This window comes from Pipistrellus kuhlii, unplaced genomic scaffold, assembly GCF_014108245.1.
Source record: "Pipistrellus kuhlii isolate mPipKuh1 unplaced genomic scaffold, mPipKuh1.p scaffold_m20_p_18, whole genome shotgun sequence".
Taxonomy (NCBI): Eukaryota; Metazoa; Chordata; class Mammalia; order Chiroptera; family Vespertilionidae; genus Pipistrellus; species Pipistrellus kuhlii.
This window is the reverse complement of record NW_023425493.1, coordinates 4,360,444-4,384,177: the sequence shown is the minus strand read 5'-3', so window position 1 is coordinate 4,384,177 and position 23,734 is coordinate 4,360,444. Positions and strand designations below refer to the sequence as shown.

The following is a 23,734-nucleotide window of genomic DNA, read 5'->3' as shown; positions in this document are numbered from 1 at the left end:
TCAGGAGTGAGTGAATGGCAGGGGGTATGTCAACAAGCTGAAAGTAAGTTCCTTTGGTTAGGCAGAATCCTAGTCGGCTAGATACACTTTCCCAGAGAGTAATGATTATTGGTTGAGATCAACCGGAGGAAAATCTTTAATTGTGAGCCTCAGGGACTAGTCCCTCACCCACAACCCCCATTTATTTTGGCATAGGGGTGAGGGGACGAGTTATAGGGCTACGCTCCCTTTCTTACCAAAAAGCCATCACGATACAGCAGAATCACAGCAAAATAACCACAACAAGACACAAAATAAGCTTCCAGGAAAAAAAATGACCATATCATACATAATCTTTAAAAAATGGGAAATCATTTAAATCCCACGTTTACAAAAGAGTGATTTTAGTGTGCAAGTGAGATCAGCTTATCCTCAAGAAAACACTGGGGCCCGCAGGAATGCAACCTTTGGACCAGAGGAGGAGCCCATTGCCCTGCAGGGAGGCAGCGATCTCTCGCTCTTGGGGAGGGGCCAAGAGGAAAAGATCCTTCAGCCGTTGTTCCTGGGCACGCTGCCTGGCCTGGCTTTCCTGCGTGCCCACCAACACGATTTCATTACATCCCGTCACTGTTCGCTCCGTCCGTTACCCTGTGTATGGCCGACACCTGCCACTTTGGGAACATTTGCTGGAGCGATGGTGGGAGAGAACTCCTGCCTCCCCTCATCCTCCGGGGCCCCCCCTCCGCATTGCCATCTCAGGTACCCAGACGTTTTACGCTCGCGCGCGCGCGCGCACACACGCACACGCATTGCCTCCCAGACGACTTTCCTGGGAGGACTTTCCCGCAGTGAGAGTCCCTACAGGTGGATTGGTCCCTGGTGGTGAGCTTCCTGGCCCAGGACGTGGTCACATGGGGCTGGCTGCTCACCTGGAGGCGGAGGCAGGGACACAGGTGAGCACAGTGCTGAGACCCATTGTAGGGTCGTCTCTCCTGACGTTGAGGCCACGATTCCGTGAATCAACGCTTGTTGCACTAAGTTTGAGTCCCAGAACTTCATACTGGGGGACGATCAGTGTTCTGCCTTCAGGAAAGACTTCCGGAGGGGTGATAGGACCGCGTACACCTGGCGGGGAGTGCATGATCACGCGGCCTCCACATGGAAGGCGGCACAGAGCTGAGGAGTGGAAGGCCCAGAGGCACAGACATGCAAGATGTCTCTGTGCCCGAGGCTGCCATGCCCCAGGGCGGGCTGATGAAGCCAGGGTAGGGCTCTGCCAGGTCCTAGATGGGGAGCCCTGGGCAAGTCCCTTCCCCTGGCTCCCTGAGTCCTGGCTTTCCCATCAGTAACCAAACCCACTTCCCAGGGCTTCCGTGCGGCTTGCATAACAGTTACAAACGCAGAGTCCCCAGTCTGGCACCGGCGGGGGCTCGGCCAAAGCTCACATTCCATCAGGATGCCTCTCTCTCCTCTCTTCTGGGCCTGCTCCTCTGGTGGCTGGCGCGGGGCACGGGGCGAAGTGGACTTGGCAGCCTCCGCACGGGCGGCGGGCAGTGCCCAGTGCCCAGCGCCGGGCGGGACCTGGGCGCCGGCCAGGCGCGGACAGGTATTTCCAGTCGGGCCGGAGGAGACGTGGGCGGAGGTGCGATGGGATGAGGGAGGAGATCAGAGGGGCCCGGGAGCCAGGTGGATCCCCTGGGAGGAGGGAGGGAGGGAGGGAGTCCCGCTCCCCGCCGGGCGCTCCAGCCCCAGGCTCAGATTTCCACTCCTGCTGCGGGGTGGCGGAGGGAGGGGTCGGACTGAGCGCACCGGGGAGGGGGACGCGCGGAGCCAGCCCAGGGCAGCGCCCGCCACTCCCGGAGCCCAGAGCCCGGAGCCCCGAGCCCCGAGCCCCGAGCCCCGAGCCCCGAGCCCCGAGCGCGGCCCCGGCCCGCCGCCCGCCGGCCTCCCCGCCCGGCCACGCCGCTCCCGCCAGGACCTGCCCACGTGCGCGCCCCGCGCCCGCCGAACTACAAGTCCCAGGCCGCCCGGGTCGCGCCCACCCCTCGCCCTCCGCGGCCGCCGCGGGCGGGGATTGGCGGTCTCCAGGGCGACGGGAGGCTCCCGGGGCCTCGGAGGCGGGAGGCGGGCCCGCCCCCTATTGTGTCGCGGGTGGAGTGGAGCGGAGCGCGAGGAGCAGGTGAGGGCGTGGGCGGCCGGAGGGGATGGGGGGAGTGTCCGGGGGACCGAGGGAGGCGCGGGAGTCCGGGGGGCAGAGGGAGGCGCGGGAGCCCTTTGGCGAGAAGTGGGGTTTCCTGGGGCGCAGGACTAGGGGAGTGCTGGGGAGCGAAGTGGCATTCTCTTCGGGGTGGGTTCCCTGGGCACTGGAGGAGTTCTGGAGGCAGTGCGTGTGTGTGTGTGTGTGTGTGTGTGCGCGCGCGCGCGCGTGCAAGAGTGTGTCATGAGTGTGTGTGTGCATTAGTGTGAGTGTGTGTGTGCATGAGTGTGTGTGCATGAGTGTGTGTGTGTGGGGGGGGGGAGGCTGGTTCTGGTGGGTCCCCAAAACAAGGAGTTCCAGGGGTCCAGGGAAGGCGAGGACGGAGGAGATTGGGGGGCATGAGAAGTGTATGGTGGCTGGAGCATTGTGGGGATACACCCGGGTCTGGGCACATAAGAATCGACCGATGAATGCATAAATAAGTGGAACAAGTCCATGTTTCCCTCTCCCTTCTCTTTCTTTCTCTCCTCCTCCTCCTCACCTCCCTCTTTCTCTCTCTTAAAAAAATCAATAAAAAAATGTAAAGAAGTGTATTGGAAGCAGAGTCACGGAAATTCTAGGGGGGAAAACTCCGGGGGAGTCGGTGGGAGAAGCCCCGTGGGTGTGGGTGTGGGTGGGGATTCTGGAAGAGCCTGGGAGAGTTCCTGGAAGTGCAGGGGGCCTGATGCAATTGGAGCTCAGGTTCCAAAAATGGGCATTTGTGTGTGTGGGGGTGGGTGGGGGGGAACTGGGGCGAGGAGGGTGCTGTGAGAACTAGAGGCGTCTGGAATGGGGATACTGGGAGAGTGGAGAGACCAGACAGGTGAGGACACGCTGGGGGCAGAGGCGTTGATACAATTTTAGGAAAAGCAGAGGGGTTCTGGAGAAACCTGGGTTACAAAGGTAACTGAATTCTGAAGAAAACTGAACCAGGAGGGAACTGAGGGTTCTTATACACTTGGGAAAAAAATTACTGGGGAAGTGTGGGAGAGCTGGTAAGAAGCAGTGGGGAGCAAGGGGAATGCTCCCCATGAGGTGCAGGACACGGGGCCATGAAGCAGAGGCAGGGGTCAGGCTGAGAGACGGGGGTGTTTTATAGCCAGGGGGGAAACCGGGAAGCTGAGAGTGGGGTGGGGGCCTGGAGCAGAGTCCACTTGGATTTGCCAGGCCCAAGGCAGGCAGCACCCTACCCACCCCCAGGCCTCGCTCTATGGACTCATGGCGCTTTTGGCTTTTCATGGATCATGCCCCTGGGGGGAGGAGGGGCGTGGGTATTGGAGGGAGTGGGTGGCAGGATTGGGGAGAGGCACTTGGGTCAGGGTGCCTGGTGGAGGGAGGCTTCCTGGAGGCATCGAGAAGAGGAAGTGGGGCCAGATGCCAGCTCCGGGGACCTGCCTAGACCTGGAGGATGCTGCCCGGGCTCCCCATTCCAGCCTGGGGGAGAGGTGCCTGGCTCACTCCCTGCTGAGGCAGTGTTGGGAGGCCGGGTGGAGAAGGAGGGACTGGTCCCCAGCTTCCAGGGTTTTCCGAGGTTGGGGAAACAGGACAGGGAGTTGTGTGGGGCCCCCTGGGGGCCACGTTCTGGGGGTTTGTATCCACGCTTTGCCCCTGACGGGCTCTGTGCCTCTGAGTGAGGCTCTGAGTCTCAGGGTCCTTGTTTGTCACTAGGGGAGTGGAGACGGTCCCAGTCCTACCTCCTCTCTGCCCCCTTTTCGTTCCCATCAGAACGAAGGAAAGAGAAGGAAGAGGAGGCTGGCCTGGGAGGGCTCACCTTCCGTACTCCCCTGAAAGCAGTTTTCTGGGTGTATAGGAACCCCCAGTTTCCTCCCGCTTCAGCTTTCCGAGAACCTTAGTAACCGGGTTTCCCAAGAACCCCTCGGCGTTCTCTAAGATGCTCCCCCTAACGTATCCCGACCTGCCTGGTCTCCCTCCGCCCTCACTCCCTCACCCTCCTGTGCTCTGTCCAGGTCCCGTTCCCCAGGGCCAGGCGTCAAGATCTCTGGTCTCCTGCGTCCCTCCCTCCTACCTCTCTCCTTCCCTGCCCTGGGCTCTCCTCCTGGCTGGTCTCTGACCGTGGGAATTCTCCTGGTCTCCAGGACCAGCCGCCTCTGGACGTCGCCTGCATTTGGCATTCGGAGCTGGCGGTGCTCCGGAGAACAGCTTCTTCGGGTGTTTCCTGAGCCACGTCCTTACCGTCCAGCGGACTGGGAGCCGAAACCCGTTACCTGACCAGAAGGATTGGCCGGGCTTGCTGGACGGTGGACATCCCAGGCCCGTCCCCCCGGGCCCCTGTGGACAGGGCGGGGCCGGGTGAGCAGGCAGCCAGGCTATGGTTTGGTGCCTCAGTCTGGCCATCCTCAGCCTGATCCTCAGCCAGGGGGCTGACGGTGAGCTCGATTCCGGAACTCCCTGTTAGCTCCCGGCGGGGTGGGGTGGGTGGGGGGTGGGTGTGTTCCCCCGGGGTTCTCGGTTCTCGGTGGGCACGCGAGGGTTCTGGAGAAGCTGAGGGTTCCCTCAGCCCCCGGAGATGCGGATGGGACCTGCCCTCTCAGCCCTGACCTGGGCCCTGCTGTCCCCCGGGCCCCCTCTGCGCAGGTCACGGGAAGCCTGAGGTGGTGTCGGTGGTGGGCCGGGCCGGCGAGAGCGCCGTGCTGGGCTGTGACCTGCTGCCCGCCGCTGGCCAGCCCCCGCTGCACGTCATCGAGTGGCTGCGCTTTGGGCTCCTGCTTCCCATCTTCATCCAGTTCGGCCTCTACTCGCCCCGCGTGGACCCTGCTTACGTGGGTAAGCCTGAGCCCCTTAGCCCCGGGTCAGAAGGTCAGCCTGAGCCCCTGAGCCCCTTAGCCCCGGGTCAGAGGGTCAGAGGGCCGGCCTGAGCCCTGGGTCAGAGGGTCAGCCTGAGCCCCTGAGCCCCGGGTCAGAAGGTCAGCCTGAGCCCCTTAGCCCCGGGTCAGAGGGTCAGCCTGAGCCCCTTAGCCCCGGGTCAGAGGGTCAGAGGGCCGGCCTGAGCCCCGGGTCAGAGGGTCAGAGGGCCAGCCTGAGCCCAGGTCAGAGGGTCAGAGGTTAAGCCTGAGCCCTGGGTCAGAGGGTCAGAGGGCCGGCCTGAGCCCCGGGTCAGAGGGTCAGAGGTTAAGCCTGAGCCCCGGGTCAGAGGGTCAGAGGTTAAGCCTGAGCCCTGGGTCAGAGGGTCAGAAGTTAAGCCTGAGCCCGGGTCAGAGGGTCAGAGGGTCGGCCTGAGCCCTGGGTCAGAGGGTCAGAGGTTAAGCCTGAGCCCCTGAGCCCTGGGTCAGAGGGTCAGAGGTTAAGCCTGAGCCCCTGAGCCCTGGGTCAGAGGGTCAGAGGTTAAGCCTGAGCCCTGGGTCAGAGGGTCAGAGGGCTGGCCTGAGCCCCGGGTCAGAGGGTCAGAGGGTCAGAGGGCCGGCCTGAGCCCTGGGTCAGAGGGTCAGAGGTTAAGCCTGAGCCCTGGGTCAGAGGGTCAGAGGGCCGGCCTGAGCCCAGGTCAGAGGGTCAGAGGGTCGGCCTGAGCCCTGGGTCAGAGGGTCAGAGGTTAAGCCTGAGCCCAGGTCAGAGGGTCAGAGGGTCGGCCTGAGCCCTGGGTCAGAGGGTCAGAGGGTCGGCCTGAGCCCTGGGTCAGAGGGTCAGAGGTTAAGCCTGAGCCCTGGGTCAGAGGGTCAGAGGGTCAGAGGGCCGGCCTGAGCCCTGGGTCAGAGGGTCAGAGGTTAAGCCTGAGCCCAGGTCAGAGGGTCAGAGGGCCGGCCTGAGCCCGGGTCAGAGGGTCAGAAGGTCGGCCTGAGCCCGGGTCAGAGGGTCAGAGGGTCAGAGGGCTGGCCTGAGCCCGGGTCAGAGGGTCAGAGGTTAAGCCTGAGCCCTGGGTCAGAGGGTCAGAGGGTCAGAGGGCCGGCCTGAGCCCGGGTCAGAGGGTCAGAGGTTAAGCCTGAGCCCTGGGTCAGAGGGTCAGAGGGTCAGAGGGCCGGCCTGAGCCCGGGCCAGAGGGTCAGAGGGTCAGAGGGCCGGCCTGAGCCCTGGGTCAGAGGGTCAGAGGTTAAGCCTGAGCCCTGGGTCAGAGGGTCAGAGGTTAAGCCTGAGCCCTGGGTCAGAGGGTCAGAGGTTAAGCCTGAGCCCCGGGTCAGAGGGTCAGAGGGTCAGAGGGCTGGCCTGAGCCCCGGGTCAGAGGGTCAGAGGGCCGGCCTGAGCCCGGGTCAGAGGGTCAGAGGACAGGCCTGAGCCCTGGTCAGAGGGATCGCCAGCAGAGAAGGGCTGGGTCCGGTGGGGAGGGGGTGTCTCTTCACCTGCTGTCCCCCCTCAGCTCCGCGGCTTCGAGTCTGCTTCATAGCATGTGCTCCAAGCTGCATTTACGTGCATGCATGCGAACAAACACACCACACACATACACACTGTTTAGAACTCCATTTAGTCTGTTCCCAGGCAGATCCTGCAGCCCTGTTTCAAGTATCCGACTTAATTCTCAAACCGCGTTTCTAGATCTCATCTCACAGCTTCCCAGACTCCATCCTGATCTTCCCTGGTCTCCCCACGGGGCCCCGTCCTGGTCCCCTGCCCTCTCCCTCCCCCGCCGTCTCGAACGCCAGGGCCTGGACTGATGGGGCAGCAGGCGGGTGGGTCTGTGCCTGTCTGCGTGTCCAGTGGGAGCTCCGCCTGTGTGCAGAGGTGAGCTGGGAGGGCCGGGCTCCCAAAGGGCCAGCGAACGGAAGGGGCCGGGCTGGTTTCCGCTCTAAGGGGCTCCCGCCTGCCCGGACTGTAGGAGCCTGTGTAGGCCTCCCTGGGCCTTCGGACGGCTCAGCGTGCTCCTAATCCTGCTGGAGCCTTAGCCTGAGGGGTCAGTGCAGGTCTCAGAGGGCAGGGTGTGGGGGCCCAAGGCGCGGTCCTCTGTGGACTAAGGGCCCCCTGGGCGGCCCTGGCTGGCTGGAGGGGCTCTCCCTTTCCCGTTTGAATTTGAATCCCGGAGAGGCCCCAGGATTGGCGGAGCCCTCTCCGAGGGGCCGGCTGACAAAGGGGAGGCGGCTCAGGCAGGTGCTGCCCAAGGGGGGAGTTTCTTTTCAAACTGGGGGCAGTTGTTGGCAAACAGCCGAGTGGGAGCATATGTGTCTGCACAAGCCCCCTGGGAAGTGAGGAAAGCGGGCTCTGGTAGGGACACGCGGGCAGAGAGGCAGTGCCCACCCCCCTCCTCCCCGCCTCTGCCCCCGGCTGGGAGGGGTGTGGGATGCCTGACTGAGGCAGAGGGGGGACATGAGGGAGAAGAAAGGCTTTTCCTGAGACTCCACCAGGCAGATGGGCAACTCTTCTTCCCTCTGTCCCCCCCTCTCCCCCTCCCCCTGCTACCTCCTTCCTCCCGCTCCCCCACCCCCCAGCACCATCCTGTTTTGAGGTCTGACCTGTGGGATTTCTGTCTGTCAGGGCCGTCACCCATGGGGCTTTCTTCCCACCCCTACCCTTTGTGTGCACCCTGCCCAGTCTGGAGCCCCTGGCTGGGCCAGACCGGTCCTGAGTCCGGTCCCAGGCTGGAGGGTGGGGGTTGGTCCCTGTGCCCATTAACTCTCTTTTCTGCCTCCCAGCGTGGAAGGGGCCTCTCATCCTTTGTGCAGGGGACTCTGGACTGCCGTTGCTAGGCAATGGGAGGTAGAGGTTGCTAATGACTCTTCTGCCCTGTCATAAACCCTCTGGGCAAGTGAAGGGGCCGCGGCCTGGGACTGTGTGAGGCTGGTGCCTAGCCTGTGGGAGGGACCGTGAAAGAGACGGAGCTTTAGGGCGTGGAGCGAAGGGGGGAAAGCTCCCTCCCAGCCGCGGAGGATTCCAGAACCAGTCTAGCGGAGGAGACGGGATTTATAGACTAGGCTGGAAGTAGTAAAAGGCCGTATAAAGCCAGCTGGTGCTAACTACCAGGATTAAGTGACACGGTGTGAAGGGCGGGCATGGAGCGCGCCTGCGTGGTGTGAACGTGGCCGGGCGTTGGGACAGAGGCGTGCCTTATTCCGCTCCACCTTTCCCCGGGTGGGTCTCAGGCCAGTCCCTCCATCCCGTGGGACCTGATTTTGGTGTTTGACTTTTGTGCTGTCTTTCTTGGTAGTTTCAAGGCGCACCAAACAGCAGGAGGGACATGAGTTTTTTTTCTCTGCCCTGACTTGTTTGATACAGTTATCTTTTCTTTTTCTTTTTTTTAAAAAAAATATTATTTTGATTTTTTACAGAGAGGAAGGGAAGGGATAGAGAACCAGAAACATCGATGAGAGAGAAACATCCAACAGCTGCCTCCTGCAAGCCCCCCCCACTGGGGATGTGCCTGCAACCAAGGTACATGCCCTTGACTAGAATCAAATCTTGGACCTTTTAGTCCGCAGGCCGACGCTCTATCCACTGAGCCACACCGGTCAGGGCTACAACCAGTTATCTTATTCTGCTTTAGAATGCCCCCGAGCCCTCCAGGCATCTCCCCTCACTGCCTTTTGTCCCCCAAAACCTTCTGCATGGGCACAGCTTTGAGACCTTCCCTACTCCTCTTTGCGTCATAGTCTCTTGGAATGTCTGAGCTCAGTTAGCACCATTGTTTGGAGCTGTGTGTACGTGAACTTGCACGTGACCGTGAGTGTGGGTCCCCTGCCTGCTGAGAGCTTGCGAGAGGGGGGATGCGTCTCCTGTTCCTTTATCCCTGCAGGCAGGGAGGTCTTGAGTCCTTCAGGCTCTGGCCCCCTGGGTGGAGGTGGGCCTCCGGGAGGTGGACCAAGGACTCAGGTGGACTCAGCACTGCCCGCCCTGGCCATCTTCCTGTTCTGCGATGGGTCTGGCGGTCCATATCGCACGGAAAAGTTAGGACATGCCGTGCCTTGGCTGATTGGTGTTCTGGTCAGCACAGTAGGAACAGCTACCTCTGGCTTCTCACACCCGGAGCGAGCACCCTGAGCGTGCTCCGTGCTGGTGCCTAGCGCGTTGCATGCTCCTGACACTGGTGTGCGGCGAAGGCATGGCCGTCTGAGAAAGAAGGCCTGGCTTGGCACGAACTAGTCATGTGATTCTGGAAAGAAGCTTCCTGTGTCATGGAGTTTTGGGGAGGATGCAATTCGGTGACAGCACTTAGCACCACACAGCCCATGTTCAGCATTCAATTTCCCTTCCTCTTCCGCCTTCTTTGTAGAGATGAAGATCACCACAATGAAAAGTTACTGTCTCAGGGCAGTCAGAGGAGGTGGGGCTGGGCTGGGCGGGTAGATTAGGGTTCCTGAGGAATGTTATGGTGGGTGGAAAGGTGTGATTATGTTAAATATTTACCTGCAGGTCCTAGGCTTATCTCCTAGGTGGGGATTTCAACACCCAGCCCTTCAAACAGGCCCACCCTTCCTAGAGAATCCACACCCCTGGACTTCATTCCTGGGCGGGGGGTGGGGGGGGGGTGGGGGGGGGTGGGGGGTGGGGGGGGGTGGGGGTGGGGGGGGGGTGGGGGGTGGGGGGGAGGTCCCCGAGCATGATCCCCCCCTCCCCCCCTCCCAGCAGGATCCCCGTGCATGATCGCAAAGCTGGCCTCCATTTAGTCATTCTCTTCCCAGGTGGCAGTGGGCGCCCTGGGTCAGACTGTAGTTCAGGAAGGTCACCTCTCTAGGGGAGGGAGGTTAGAATGGAGGCAGATGGGGCGGGGTGACTGCACACACAGCTTTAGGATTTCTAGTATCAGGCAGGGCTAATGTGGGGCACAGTCTGGTCAGAGTGGGCACAGTGTCTTTTTAAAAATATATTTTTATTGATTTTTTAGAGAGGAAGGGAGAGGGATAGAGAGTTAGAAACATCGGATGAGAGAGAAACATTGATCAGCTGCCCTGCACACCCCCTACTGGGGATGTGCCAGCAACCAAGGCACATGCCCTTGACCGGAATCGAACCTGGGACCCTTCAGTCCGCAGGCTGACACTCTTTCCACTGAGCCAAACCGGTTAGGGCCACAGTGTCTTTTCACCACATGGAAAGCCCAGGCGGGGTGGGCAGCTGATGAATGCAGAGGGCTCAGCTGGAGGAGGGAGACCTCGCTGTCAGGATCATGCAGGTGACAGAGACCCGGGACTAAACTAAGGTGAAGGAGGGAGGGAAGGGACAGCTGTGCGGGTAGAATATGAGAGATTTCCTGGAGCGGGAGAGGGAGACGTAACGGCGAGAGGATCAGGCGATGCTGGGTCTCTGGGAGGGGGCCTGGTGTCCGCGGTGCTGTCACCGCTACAGGATAAGGAAAGTGGGGGAGGGGGCGGTGCATTAGGAGGCGCGGGCCGGGCCAGGATTGAATGCAGTTGCCGATTTCAAATCTTGAGCTCTTTTATTGGCTCACCGATCTTTATGTGAGCGCCCGCTGGTGCTGGGCGCCATGCTGCCTACCTTCCCTACCCGATCGCTCCCCTCCCCTCCCCCCGGGAGGACGCTGGAGTTGACAGAGAGTCGGGTGTGTGCAGAGCTGCCATTCTTCCCGCATGCCCTGCCAGGGACCCATGCTGTCTGGGGTGCAGCGCTGTCCGGAGTCCCTGAGGGATTTGGGGGCACACTCTGTCCCTGGCGGGGTGGTGTAGTAGATGCCGAGGGGTGTGGGGGTGCAGCGTCTGCCTGGCCTGGGCTGCGTGGCCCCGTGGAGCTCTCTGTGGTCAGCTGGGGCCTGGGTGCCCCGGGGTTGGGGGGTGGGGTGAGGAGGCTGCTGACCTGGCTGCCTGGCTGGGCTGGACTCCGGCCACCCAAAGGCGCTTAGGCCGCTGATAATAGCCCGAGAGATTAGGGCCTTTGAGAGAGGAGGTCTGGGTCTCTGCTTAGGCTCCTGACACTGCTGAGCTCCAGGACAGAGCCCTGTGGCAGGAGGAGTGATTGCTCATGGGATGGGCAGATCCTGGAAGAATCCAAGGATACTCCATGTGGGCTCTTCGGCTGCTCCCCCAACTGCCCTGGAAGCTGCCCACCTCTTTAGTTCTGGGTTTCCCTTTGTCCAGACTGGTCCCCACTGCTGATGCAGGAGCAGCGAGAGGGACTGATGAGGGACCTGCCCTCAGTGGTCCTCTGTGCCTCTCTAGACTAAGGTGACCAGACATCCCGCTTTTTAACAATTTGTGCCACGTCCCGAGGCGTTTTAAAAAAAAGTCCCAATTTTTGGAAAGATTCGGGACTTTTTTAAAACGTCGAGGGACGCGGGACAAATGGTTAAAAATCGGGACTGTCCCGCCCAAAGCGGGACGTCTGGTCACCTTAAACTCTGGACTCCCTCCCTCAGGGGAACTGGGAGAGCCCGGGCCCAGTGATGACGGCTGAGAATGATGGGTGTGACTAGGGTTTGGGGCTCCCCTGGGCCCCTGCAGCACCCTCACTCGGGGCTCCTCCTCCAGGGCGAGTCCGCCTGCAGAAGGGGGCGTCTCTCCAGATCGAGGGGCTCCGGGTGGAGGACCAGGGCTGGTACGAATGCCGCGTGCTCTTCCTGGACAAGCACCGCCCAGAAGACGATTCTGCTAACGGCTCCTGGGTGCACCTCACAGTCAACTGTACGGAGCTGGGAGCGGGGGGGATGGGGCCCCTGGCTGGGGGGGGGCGGGGGGGCGGGGGGGGGCCCCTGGCTGGGGGGGGCGGGGGGGCGGAGGGGATGGGGCCCCTGGCTGGGGGGGGGGCGGGGGGCGGGGGGATGGGGCCCCTGGCTGGGGGGGGCGGGGGGGCGGAGGGGATGGGGCCCCTGGCTGGGGGGCGGAGGGGATGGGGCCCCTGGCTGGTGGGGGGCGGGGGGATGGGGCCCCTGGCTGGGGGGGGCGGGGGGGCGGAGGGGATGGGGCCCCTGGCTGGTGGGGGGCGGGGGGATGGGGCCCCTGGCTGGGGGGGGCGGGGGGGCGGAGGGGATGGGGCCCCTGGCTGGGGGGCGGAGGGGATGGGGCCCCTGGCTGGGGGGGGGCGGGGGGCGGGGGGACGGGGACCCTGGGTGGGGGGGGGCGGGGGGGCGGAGGGGATGGGGCCCCTGGCTGGGGGGCGGAGGGGATGGGGCCCCTGGCTGGGGGGCCGGGGGTGATGGGGCCCCTGGCTGGGGGGCGGAGGGGATGGGGCCCCTGGCTGGTGGGGGGCGGGGGGATGGGGCCCTGGCTGGGGGGGCCGGGGGGCGGAGGGGATGGGGCCCCTGGCTGGTGGGGGGCGGGGGGATGGGGCCCCTGGCTGGGGGGCGGGGGGATGGGGCCCCTGGCTGGTGGGGGGCCGGGGGTGATGGGGCCCCTGGCTGGTGGGGGGCGGGGGGGATGGGGCGGAGGAGTATGGCAGATTCTTGGCCCCACCCTTGCTGACACCCTTATTTGCTCTCATTGCATTCACCTTGTTTGCATTCTGCCCCTCCCACCCCCACGCCTGCCCTTTCCTTCCGCTCTTGGAAATCCAGTGTTTCTCTTCCCCTCTCTCCCCTGCTCCTGCCTCCCTGGCCAGGGGAGAGTCATGGGTAAGGGGGTGGGGGCTCTTGGGCCCTGAGTGAAACGCAGGTCACAGATCTACAGCACCGTTTTACAAAAGTAGCGTTTAACCCAACGCCACATGAATTCTTCCTCAGCCCCGAGAGGGAGGGAGGTCCTAGGTATTCCCGTTCTGTAGATGAGTCGACAGGCGCACGGGGAGGCTGGGTCATGCCACTGATTTAGGGGCAGAGTGGAGTATAGAGCCCTGGACTGGTGCCCAGAACAGTGCCCTTCCAGGGGGCACCTGGCTCTGAGCATCAGACCCCACTGCCAGCTCTGCAAACCAGCTTCAGGCTGGGGTGGTGCAGTCCTCATTCAGCCCCCGAGAGGAGCGGACAGGGTGGCCCTGGGCCGGGGGTGTCCGCGAAGCTGGGCCGCCCCGGTCTGTCTCCCTGCCTGCAGGCTGGTAGCTCCCTTGCAGCCCCTGATGCCGCTCTGTTTGCAGCGCCCCCCCAGTTCCTGGAGACGCCTCCTCAGGTGCTGGAAGTGAAGGAGCTGGAGCCCTTGACCTTGCGCTGTGTGGCCCACGGCAGCCCCCAGCCTCACGTGACCTGGAAGCTCCGAGGTCGGGACCTCAGCCAGGGCCAGGACCAGGGCCAGGGCCTGATGCAGGTGAATCCTGTTGCTGGCTGGTGGGAGGGGCGGGTGGAGGGGTGGGAGCGGGGCTGCAGGACAGAGCCGGCAAAGGCCAGAGGGGGAGGGGGAGGGGGAGCTTTCCTTTGGTTTCTCCACCCCGGGGTGCTGCCTCCCTCTGCTGGCCAGCCTTGGGAATGCAGGGTCTGAGGCCTGCCGGAGGGGCCTCCCCCCTCCACTCCCACCCTAGGTGCAGAACGGGACGCTGTGGATCCGGCGGGTGGAGCGAGGCAGCTCTGGGATCTACACCTGCCAGGCCTCCAATTCCGAGGGCAGCGCCACCCACACCACGCAGCTGCTCGTGCTAGGTGCTCTGGGCGGGACGCCTGTGTGGGAGGCCTGGTGTGTGGCTGGGGGGTGCCTGTCTGGAATCTGGAGGAGACTTAGGCCTGAGGACAAGGACGCGCGGGGAGTGAGCGAACTCCCAACACAGGCTGTTCTTCTCAAATCAGCACCTTAATTTTTTTTTAAAAATACATTTTATTGATTTTGTACAGAGAGGAAGGGAGAGAGATAGTTAGAAACATCGATGAGAGTCAGTCATCGATCAGCTGCCTCTTGCACACCCCCCACTGGGGATGTGCCCGCAACCAAGGTACATGCCCTTGACCGGAATCGAACCCGGGACCTTTCAGTCCCCAAGCCGACGCTCTATCCACTGAGCCATACCAATCTCGGCTCAGCACCTTAAATTTTAAAAGGGCTGGTAAACAGACAAATAGACAGTGACGGCAAAGTGCTGCAGGATAGAGGCCAAAGCCTGGTGCTGGGGTTGGTTCCTGAGCCGTGTGGCCCCCGGTTCCCTCATCTGTGTAAAGAGGTTCCTACCGACTGCCACGCCTTCCAGGGCGGTGACAAGAATTGAATTGTCGACCAGCACATAGTAATTCCTGGCCAAGACCTTCCCTTTAGGAGGAGAGCTGAGCAACAGAAGGCAGAGGGGAGCGAGCGGAGAAGGGAGCGGCAGCTGCCGGAGCGGTGGCTCTGTGGCTTGGCCAGGCCATCAGGAAGTGCTCCCAGGATGGGGGGGATGGGGGTTCAGGAAGCGAAGGCCTGGGACAGGAACGAGCCTGGCCCAAGGCACGGCGAGCGGCCTGCACGTGCCTGACAGGGCTGTTCATAGGCGCTGACCTGTGAAGAGGAGGCTGGCCAGGCGGGAGGGATGGGACCGGGAGGGCGGAAGGAGGTCTGAGCTGCCCCTGGTAGGCGACAGCAGCTGCTCTGGTTCTTGAGGAGATGTGCTCTGTGGCCAGAGAATAAATAAATGGCTGCTTGGTGCATGGATGGCTGTCGGAGGGGGAGAGGTGAGGACCTGGGCTCAGGATCCCTGTAGCATCCGGGGGTCAGGTACTCGGTACCTGGATTAGGGGAGGAGACATAGAGAGGATTGAAGGGGTGGTAGGCGAGGGGTATAGAGGGTGAATGAGTGGAGAGTTAAACCTGGTACCCTTCCCCTAACACACACACACACACACACACACACACACACACACACACACATGGTTTTGGGCAGGAGGAGCGGGGGGAAGGAGTGTTCAGAGGGCACTCCGAATGGTGAGAGTGAACTCAGGTGTCTGGGGGAGACTGTGGCTGAGGCCCCTCCCCGCCCTGTGCTCCCACAGGACCCCCAGTCATCGCGGCGCCCCCCAAAAACAGCACGGTCAACGCCTCCCAGGACGTCTCCTTGGCCTGCCGGGCCGAGGCGTACCCTGCCAACCTCACCTACAGCTGGTTCCAGGACAGCGTCAACGTCTTCCACATCAGGTGGGGCTCTGGGGGGTGGGGGTAGGGTGGAGACTGGTGGGCAGGTGTTGGGGAGCCTCTTGGCCGAGCCAGGCCTGGACTCCCCCTGCCCCCCATGTGCCGTGTTGCAGCCGCCTACAGTCGCGTGTGCGGATCCTGGTGGACGGGAGCCTGTGGCTGCAGGCTGCCCAGCCCGACGACGCCGGCCGCTACACCTGCGTGCCCAGCAACGGTCTCCCGCGCCCGCCGTCCGCCTCGGCCTACCTCACGGTGCTCTGTAAGCCCGACCCCCGTGCCCCTCAAAGCCCCTCCCCCGGGCCAGGCCAAGCGCCTCCTGCATAATGTGCCCCCGTGTGCCCTCAGACCCAGCCCAGGTGACGGCGATGCCTCCGGAGACACCCCTGCCCATCGGCATGCGAGGGGTGATCCGGTGCCCAGCTCGTGCCAGCCCCCCGCTGCTCTCCGTCAGCTGGACCAAGGATGGGCAGGCCCTGCAGCTGGACAAGGTACAGGCGTCCAGGCTTGGGGCAGCTTGTTCTCCTGGTCGGGACAGCGGGGGCGGAGTTCGTTCAGTCTGATTTCGTTCACCGACGGGAGCGTACACAGTTGCCGGGTGCTGTGCAGGGTGCTGTGCAGGGAGCCGAGCAGAGAGCCCTCCCCTAAGGAGGGCACAGCCTAGACGCGGGAGGGACGGCCCCGGGGCACTGCTGGAAGGCCCGTATGGAGGAAGTGTCTTCCTGTCAGACACTGGTCCAGGACAGAGCCTTGTGGCGGGCCTTGGAGGGTGGACAGACGTCCCATGCCGAAACCAGGGCCCGAAGGCAAAAGGCACCCCGTGCGTCTGTGACCCGGGAGCCGCAGTGGGGGGAGCGCCTGGGAAGCCGGGAAGGCAGGCAGGCCGGCGGGTGCCAAAAGGAAGACCTCTGGGTGCAAGGTAACATGACCTCATCCCAAGGAGACTGGGATCTTTTGTTCGTCTGCAAAGACTATAAATTCCTTGTGGGCTAGTATTGCACCTTTTAATCCTAGTGTCCCCAGGGTTTGGGCAATCATACTTCTCAGCGCGTTTTTTGTTGCATGTTGTGGAGAAAAGTCTAAAGGCGGTTGGAGGCAGTGAAGCTTCTGGAGTGATGGTGTGGTAGCATCTTAGCTGTGAGCAGGAGTTGCGCTTGTTGGATGGAATGGAGGGGGGACAGGGGGCAGGGAGGGGGTTCAGGGGCTGTTGAAGTGGTCCGGGTGGCGGCTGTGTAGCTTGAGTTAGAGAGGAGGACCCGGAGATGGATGGGCTCACGTCTAGGCAAGAGGACAGACCTGGTGAGTATGTGGACGGGGAGTGAGGGCAAGGGAGGAGTTAGAGGTCAGCAAGGACAGGGCGGCCTTTAACGGAAACAGGGAAGCCAGGAAAAGGGTCTGATGTGGGGTGGGAGACACTGAATTTAGTCCTGGAGCGCTGGGAAGACAAATAGCGTCCACGCAGCTCACCTTCAGGGGCGCCATCCACACTGCATTCCCTGGAGTTGTGCGGTGCTGGCCTCCATGCCCGTGGGAGTGGCCCCTCTCTGGGAGAGGGAGACAGTGGTCAGGCCTGGAGAGGGAGCTGCAGGGTCCTCTGCAGAGCCGTGGGCTTCCTCCTCCCTGGCGTGGCCTCTCTCCGTCTCGGTTTTGCCTCTGTGACTTTCTCATCGTCCTCTCCTCTTCCCCCAGTTCCCCGGCTGGTCCCAGGGCGCGGAAGGCTCGCTGGTCATCGCCCTGGGCAATGAGGATGCGCTGGGAGAGTATGCCTGCACCCCTTACAACAGCCTGGGCACGGCAGGGCCCTCCCCGGTGACCCGCGTGCTGCTCAAGGTGAGGCCCCGGATGGCCACAGCATGGGGGTGGGGGGGCGGCTGGAGATGCCCCATGTGGACACCTGGCTGGCAGAGAGGGGTGTGTGAGTATGTGTGTATGTGTGTGTGTGTGTGTGTGTGTTGGGGGGGGGCGCTTCCACATCTCTGTATGTTGTGTGGTCAGATGCCACCCCAGAGTCCTTCTGCAGAGGAGAAGGGCCATCAGTCACAGGGCACCTCCACAGTCAGATACTCCTTCCACCCCCTCCCCCGCCCCCCCAATGACCTTGACCTGTGCACCTCCAGAGAGGCCTCCCAGCGCCCAGTCTTCCCTGTCCTCCAAGAGCACAGAGACACAGAGAGAGGTGGGGGGGGGGGGGGGGGGAGAGAGGAGCCTGAGGTGCGGAGGGACTGGGAGCCCCAGGACGGGGACACAGTGTGAGAGAGGCCCTCCCCAATGCCAGCTCTGGCTTGCAGGCGCCCCCGGCTTTTCTAGAACGGCCCAAGGAAGAATATTTCCAAGAAGTGGGGCGGGACCTACTCATCCCCTGCTCTGCGCGAGGAGACCCGCCTCCTACGGTCTCCTGGGCCAAGGTAAGGCCCCTCTGCCGCGCAGCCCTGCCCTCCACGCCCCTGGCCGGCCATCGGTGGCGAGGAGGACGCGGGGTGGGGGGAAGCTGGAGCTGCCAGGGAGGGAGAGGAGGGGTGCCCGTGGTGAGGGGTGGCTGCGTGTGTCCTCAGGGCTGACCAGTGGTTCTGTAGGTGGGCCGGGGGCTGCAGGGCCAGGCCCAGGTGGACAGCAACAGCAGCCTCGTCCTGCGGCCGCTGACCAAGGAGGCCCACGGGCGCTGGGAGTGCACCGCCAGCAACGCCGTCGCCCGAGTGGCCGCCGCCACCAACGTCTACGTGCTGGGTCAGTGGCCGCGTAGCCCGCTGGGGCTGTGAGACACCACGTGGGGGGAGACAGGGAACCGGTCTTGAAGCTCAGATGGGGTGGTGGGTGGGGAACCCCTGGGGTGATGGGTGGAGGGCAGAGGCCCTGGGTTCCTCTTAGTTCTTCACATCCCTTTCGGGGCCCTGACCCTAACCTCTCCCCCCACCCCCCCACCCCCGCCCAGGCACCAGCCCCCACGCTGTCACCAACGTGTCCGTGGTGCCCGTGCCCAAGGGCGCCAATGTCTCCTGGGAGCCTGGCTTTGACGGCGGCTACCTGCAGAGATTCAGCGTCTGGTACACCCCACTGTGAGTGCCCCGCAGGCCACCCCTCTCTTCCCCACCCTGGCTCTCTCTGGCCCTCTGCCCTTTCTCTCACTGTGAGTGCCCCCTCTCCGCCACCCCCACTCCCCCACTCTGCCCCAGCCCTGCCCACCTCCGCGGCTTCACTTACGGAGACTCCCCGGTGGCCCTGGCTGATGAGGCCCCGTTCCCTCGTGCTCTAGGGCACATGTGTCAAACACAAGGCCCGCGGGCCAAATCCGTCCCGCCAGGCCTTGCAATGTGGCCCGCACCGCGCTGTCATCACTGCACTCCGCTGCGTTTCCATCACAATGACAGTTTATGACTGTTCAGTAAACCATTCGGCCCGCGATTTAGGCTGGATTTTAGATTTTGGCCCCTTCTCTGATTGAGTTCGACACCCCTACTCTAGGGCCAAGCGTGCTGACCGAGCCCACCACGACTGGCTGTCCCTGGCGGTGCCCGTGGGGGCCGCTCACCTCCTGGTGCCAGGGCTGAAGCCCCACACCCAGTACCAGTTCAGCGTCCTGGCTCAGAACAAGCTGGGCAGCGGGCCCTTCAGCGAGATCGTCCTGTCTGCCCCCGAGGGTGAGAGGGCAGCCCATGAGGGGGGGAGGGGCTGGCAGGAGAAGCTGGATCTGGGGGTGGGGGGGCCTGGAGGGGAGGATGTGAAGGTGCTGAGCAGCTTGGGGTCCAGAGGGATTTGTGGAGCATGATCCAGGCTTGTCTTAGGGCAGTGGTCGGCAAACTCGGCTCTCTTAACGAGTGAGTTTGCCGACCACTGCCCTAGACTCTCGATTCCAGTCATTACAGGCTGTTGTTGTTCCTGGTGACTCAGCCCCTATCCCAGCGGTCGGCAAACTCATGTGACTCTCGAGCCGCCGTTTTCCGACCGCTGCCCTGGGGGCTCTGGGAGAATGGTGGGCACAGGCGGCCGGGAAAGGCCCGGGGCCGAGGGGAAGGCGCTGGACATGCTGTTCCTGCCCCGCCTATCTGTCCCATCCAGGGCTTCCTACCACCCCCGCCGCCCCCCCACTTCCTGCCACAGAGATGCCGCCGGCCCTGTCCCCACCCCGAGGCCTGGTGGCGGTGAGGACGCCCCGGGGGGTCCTGCTGCACTGGGACCCCCCCGAAATGGTCCCTCAGAGGCTGGATGGCTACGTCCTCGAGGGCCGCCAGGGCGCCCAGCGCTGGGAGGTGCTGGACGGGGCGGTGGCGGGCGCCGAGGTGCAGCTGCTGGTGCCCGGCCTCATTAAGGTGAGAGTGGGGTGCAGGCCAGGGGCTCTGTGGTTCTCGGGGGGGCCCCCCCTCTATTCCCAAACCCAGACAGGACCGTCTCCCCGGCTTCCCCCTCCCCGTCACCTCCCCTTCTCTGTCTTCCCAACGGGGCTGGTGCGGGGGGCCGGGCCGGGCCCTGACCCCCGGAACGCCACCCCCAGGACGTTCTCTACGAGTTCCGCCTGGTGGCCTTGGCCGGCGGCTACGTCAGCGGGCCCAGCAACTCGGCCAACGTCTCCACTTCTGGTGAGAACCGGGGGGCCGGGCCGGGCCCGGGGCGCGCGGCCCGCTGCCTCTGCGCACGGCCTCCCTCCCTCTTGGCTCCCCGCAGGCCTGGAGGTGTACCCGTCCCGCACCCAGCTGCCCGGCCTCCTGCCGCAGCCGGTGCTGGCTGGCGTGCTGGGCGGGCTCTGCTTCCTGGGCGTGGCCGTCCTCGTGAGCGTCCTGGCCGCCTGCCTCGCCGGCCGCCGCCGGGCCGCCCGCCGCCGCCGCCACTGCAAGCGCCTCCGCCAAGGTAGGGCCAGCCCCCCTCAGCACCCTCCCCCAAGACAGGGCCAGCCCTCCCTTAGCACCCCCCTCCAAGGTAGGGCCAGCCCCCCTAGCTCCCCCCTCACCAGCTCCCCCCCAAGGCAGGGCCAGCCCTCCCTTAGCACCCCCCTCCAAGGTAGGGCCAGCCCCCCTAGCTCCCCCCTCACCAGCTCCCCCCCAAGGTAGGGCCAGCCCCCCTCAGCATCCTCCTCCCCAGCTCCCCCCCAAGGCAGGGCCAGCCCCCCTCAGCACCCTCCCCCAAGACAGGGCCAGCCCTCCCTTAGCACCCCCCTCCAAGGTAGGGCCAGCCCCCCTAGCTCCCCCCTCGCCAGCTCTCCCCCAAGGTAGGGCCAGCCCCCCTCAGCATCCTCCTCACCAGCTCCCCCCCCAAGGTAGGGCCAGCCCTCCCTCACCACCCTCCCCTCCAAGGTAGGGCCAGTCCCCCCTCAGCACCCCCTTCACCAGCTCCCCCCACAAGGTAGGGCCAGCCCCCCTCACCAGCTCCCCGCCCAAGGTAGGGCCAGTCCCCCCTCAGCACCCCCTCCAAGGTAGGGCCAGCCTCTCTCAGCTCCCCCCCTCCAAGGTAGGGCTAGCCCACACCAGCCCCCCCCCCCAAGGTAGGACCAGCCCTCCCTCACCACCCTCCCCTACAAGATAGGGCCAGCCCCCCCTCAGCACCCTCCCCCAAGATAGGGCCAGCCCCCCCTTAGCCCCCCCCTCCAAGGTAGGGCTAGCCCACACCAGCGCCCCCCCCAAGGTAGGGCCAGCCCCCCCTCAGCTTCCCCCCCCCAAGGTAGGGCCTGCCCCCATCAGTCAGCATTTCTTTCTTGGAGGAAAGCCCCGCCCCCAGCACCCTTCCTGCACCCAGCACCCTTCCTGCCCCAGCCTTGCCTACACTGCTCCCATGTGAGGCCCGCGGTGAGGTCTGTGCCCGGGCCCTGAGAGCCCTGTGAGCCTGCGTCACCGCTGGCTCTCCTGCCCTTACAGACGCGCCTCTTCTCTTCTCTCCGCCCGGGCTGTCATCTCCACTGTAAGTCCTCCTCCTCTGGGCTTCCTTCTGCCCCCTGCCCCCAGGGTGCCCCTGTTCTCTGCTCCTTCCCTGCACCCGGGGTAGGAGTTGTGAGAGGGGAGCAGAAACGGGAGGAAGGGGAGGATGGGTGCAGAGCCCAGCCTGGGGTGCTCCGGGGCTGCCTGTGCCCCCTCCACCTCCGTGTGGGTCCTTGCTCACTCGCTTTCCTAGCTCTGCTCTGTCGTGTACCAGACCCCTCCAGGCCCAGCCACGGTTCCCTGACCACAGGCCTGCTCTGTCCTCCCCAGCTCCGCTCCCGGCTCGGGCAGCCCTGACAGCGTGGCCAAGCTGAAGCTCCGGGGCTCCCCGGCCCCCAGCCCGCGCCACAGCCTGCTGTGCGGGGAGCCCGCTCGAACCCCCGGCTCCCCTCCAGGCCCACCACCCAGCCAGGGGCCCTTACCCCTGGAGCCCATCTGCCGGGGACCAGATGGGCGCTTTGTGTTGGGACCCAACGTGGGGACCCCCCAAGAGAGGCCAGGCCCTGAGCAGGCCGAAGCTCGGACCCCAGCCCGGCACCAGGCCGGGTCCTACGACTGCAGCAGCAGCAGCCCCACGGGGCTGCCCCGGCCCCTCTGCATTACAGACATCAGCCCCGTGGGGCCCTCCCCCGCGGCCCCGCCCAGCCCCCTGCCCGGCGCGGGCCCCCTGCTGCAGTACCTGAGCCTGCCCTTCTTCCGGGAGATGAACGTGGACGGCGACTGGCCCCCTCTGGAGGAGCCTGCCTCTGCTGCACCCCCAGATTACAGGGACACCCGGCCCTGCCCGCCCTCCTCCCTCCTGCAGCCCCTGGACTCCCCTCCTGCGTCCCCCCGGGCGGGGCTTCCCGGGGCCGGGGTCAGGGCCGGGGCTGCCCCCGAGGGCCCGTGCACGGCGCTGGCCAACTGGGCCCTGCGGGAGCGGCTGCTGTCCGGCCCCCTGCCCGCCGCCCCCCGGGGCAGCCTCACCAGCCAGAGCAGCGGGCGGGGCAGCGCCTCGTTCCTGCGGCCGCCCTCCACCGCCCCCTCGGCCTCGGCCGGGGGCAGCTACCTCAGCCCTGCTCCCGGAGACACCAGCAGCTGGGCCAGCGGCCCCGAGCGGTGGCCGCGGAGGGAGCACGTGGTGACCGTCAGCAAGAGGTGAGGCAGCCGAAGCCGGTTTGGCTCCGTGGATAGAGCGTCGGCCTGCGGACTGAAAGGTCCCGGGTTCGATTCCGGACAAGGGCATGTGCCTTGGTTGCGGGCACATCCTCAGTAGGGGGTGTGCAGGAGGCAGCTGGTCGATGTCTCTCTCTCATCGATGTTTCTAACTCTCTATCCCTCTCTCTTCCTCTCTGTAAAAAATCAATAAAATATATTAAAAAAAAAAAGGGGGGGGGGGTGGGGGAGGTGAGGTGGTCCCTGCCTGTTCCTGCCGTCATCTCATCTCCGACTGTCTCCCCAGCCTCTCCTGACACCTGCCTTCTCTGCTCCGCTCCCTCTATGGCTGGAATTCGGGAGATGGCCACCCTCAAACCCCCCACCTCCGACCCCCACATTTGTCTCTTTACAGGAGGGACACATCTGTGGACGAGAACTATGAGTGGGACTCGGAATTCCCTGGGGACATGGAATTGCTGGAGACCCTGTGCCTGGGCCTGTCGGGCCCCCGGCCCGGACCTGACGCGGAGCCAGAGCTAGGTGTGCGAGCCCTCCGGAAAGCAGGCGCTCCTGGCCTTGCCGTCCCACCACCCGCAGCCTCAGGACCCACCCGCTCCCGGTTGCCCCCTGGGGTCATGTGACCTGCAGGCCCTGGGGAGCCTCAGGGTGCCAGTGAACCTCAAGGCCGTGTCCCCCCCTTGTTCTGCCCCCCTCCCCCTCCGGCAGGTGCAAAGACTCCAGAGGTGGGCTGCCTCCTGGGCGCCGCCCCGGCTCCGGGCCCTGAGGCCCGCTGTGCTGCCCTCCGGGAGGAGTTCCTGGCCTTCCGCCGCCGCCGCGACGCCGCCAGGGCCTGGCTCCCTGCCTACCGACAGCCGGCCCCCCACCCCGAACAGGCCACTCTGCTGTGAGCACCCTCCTGTGGGGCAGCGGGAAGGCGCAGGGACCCCGCGAAGGAGGCCCCACCCAGACCCAGCTCCACCTGGAAACTGCCCCTGCCCCTGAGGCCCAGGCACACACCCTGATGGTGGGCTGGGGTGGGCGTGGTGTGGGATGTGTGTGCTGAGCCTGGGGACTAGAGCAGGGATCCTAGGTCTGCCGGTGGGCCTGTGTGTGTGTGTGTGTGTGTGTGTGAGTGTGGTTCGTGGTGTGGGTGAGGTTTTATACAGGTGAATAAAGAACGTCTGGAAAATGTTTTCTATGTTGTCTGACTTGGAATCTGAGAGGGAGGGGGGAATCTCGAACCCTTGAAAGGAGGGCATTCTTCCTAAATGAATGGAAGAGCATTCAACATCCATTCAGAAAGCACGTATGGAGCGCCTACTGACGTCGGCTGCCACAGAGCAGCCACCCCGAGAATGCTGAGAAAACAGAGTTCACCAAGTCAAGCCCTGCCCTTGGGTTCTTTCTCAGTCGGCGAGGCAGACGGGAGAAATAGCTAGAGCATGATGCGATGGGTGCCTGATAAAGCGAGGCCGTGGTGATTGTGGCGGCACAAAGGAAGGAGTGAACCGGAGCGCTTACAGCATGTGCGGGGACCGAGGCGTCCTGTGGGGGATCCTCAGAGCTTTCCCAGTGGGAACAAAGAAGCTAAAGCTGGGCACCCCGACCTGTAGGCACTGCTCTCCAAGCCGTGCTTGTAGCAG

At 64.2% G+C, this 23,734-nt stretch overlaps 1 protein-coding gene across 4 annotated transcripts; it reads left to right on the top strand.

Annotated features, from left to right (window-relative positions):
- The first annotated feature begins 1,113 nt into the window (after positions 1 to 1,113).
- IGSF9 (immunoglobulin superfamily member 9) lies at positions 1,114 to 23,284 on the top strand. 4 transcript variants are annotated; one of them, XM_045582978.1, is made up of 21 exons: positions 1,114 to 1,585; positions 4,312 to 4,602; positions 4,811 to 4,999; positions 11,572 to 11,724; positions 13,109 to 13,275; positions 13,487 to 13,604; positions 14,919 to 15,060; positions 15,171 to 15,316; positions 15,403 to 15,545; positions 16,744 to 16,884; positions 17,343 to 17,459; positions 17,628 to 17,778; positions 17,984 to 18,107; positions 18,514 to 18,689; positions 19,108 to 19,358; positions 19,541 to 19,625; positions 19,711 to 19,893; positions 20,895 to 20,937; positions 21,225 to 22,091; positions 22,504 to 22,631; positions 22,818 to 23,284. In XM_045582978.1, the coding sequence occupies exons 2-21, from the start codon at positions 4,545 to 4,547 to the stop codon at positions 22,997 to 22,999; spliced, it is 3,564 nt and encodes a 1,187-aa protein (XP_045438934.1). In that variant the 5' UTR covers positions 1,114 to 1,585; positions 4,312 to 4,544; the 3' UTR covers positions 23,000 to 23,284. The 4 variants fall into 4 exon arrangements, with proteins under 4 accessions (XP_045438934.1, XP_045438935.1, XP_036298596.1 ...); XM_036442703.2 differs by lacking the exon at positions 1,114 to 1,585 and adding an exon at positions 1,883 to 2,158; XM_045582977.1 differs by lacking the exon at positions 1,114 to 1,585 and adding an exon at positions 2,958 to 3,038.
- Positions 23,285 to 23,734: the final 450 nt, after the last annotated feature.

What these genes read in the sequence shown, in the direction of transcription:
- IGSF9 (XM_045582978.1), top strand. Translation starts at nt 4,545, where the DNA reads ATGGTTTGGTGCCTCAGTCTGGCCATCCTCAGCCTGATCCTCAGCCAG. An exon ending in CCTCAGCCAGGGGGCTGACG is followed by an intron (nt 4,603 to 4,810) that starts GTGAGCTCGATT and finishes CCCTCTGCGCAG; the next exon opens with GTCACGGGAAGCCTGAGGTG. An exon ending in AGGCCCTGCAGCTGGACAAG is followed by an intron (nt 15,546 to 16,743) that starts GTACAGGCGTCC and finishes CTCTTCCCCCAG; the next exon opens with TTCCCCGGCTGGTCCCAGGG.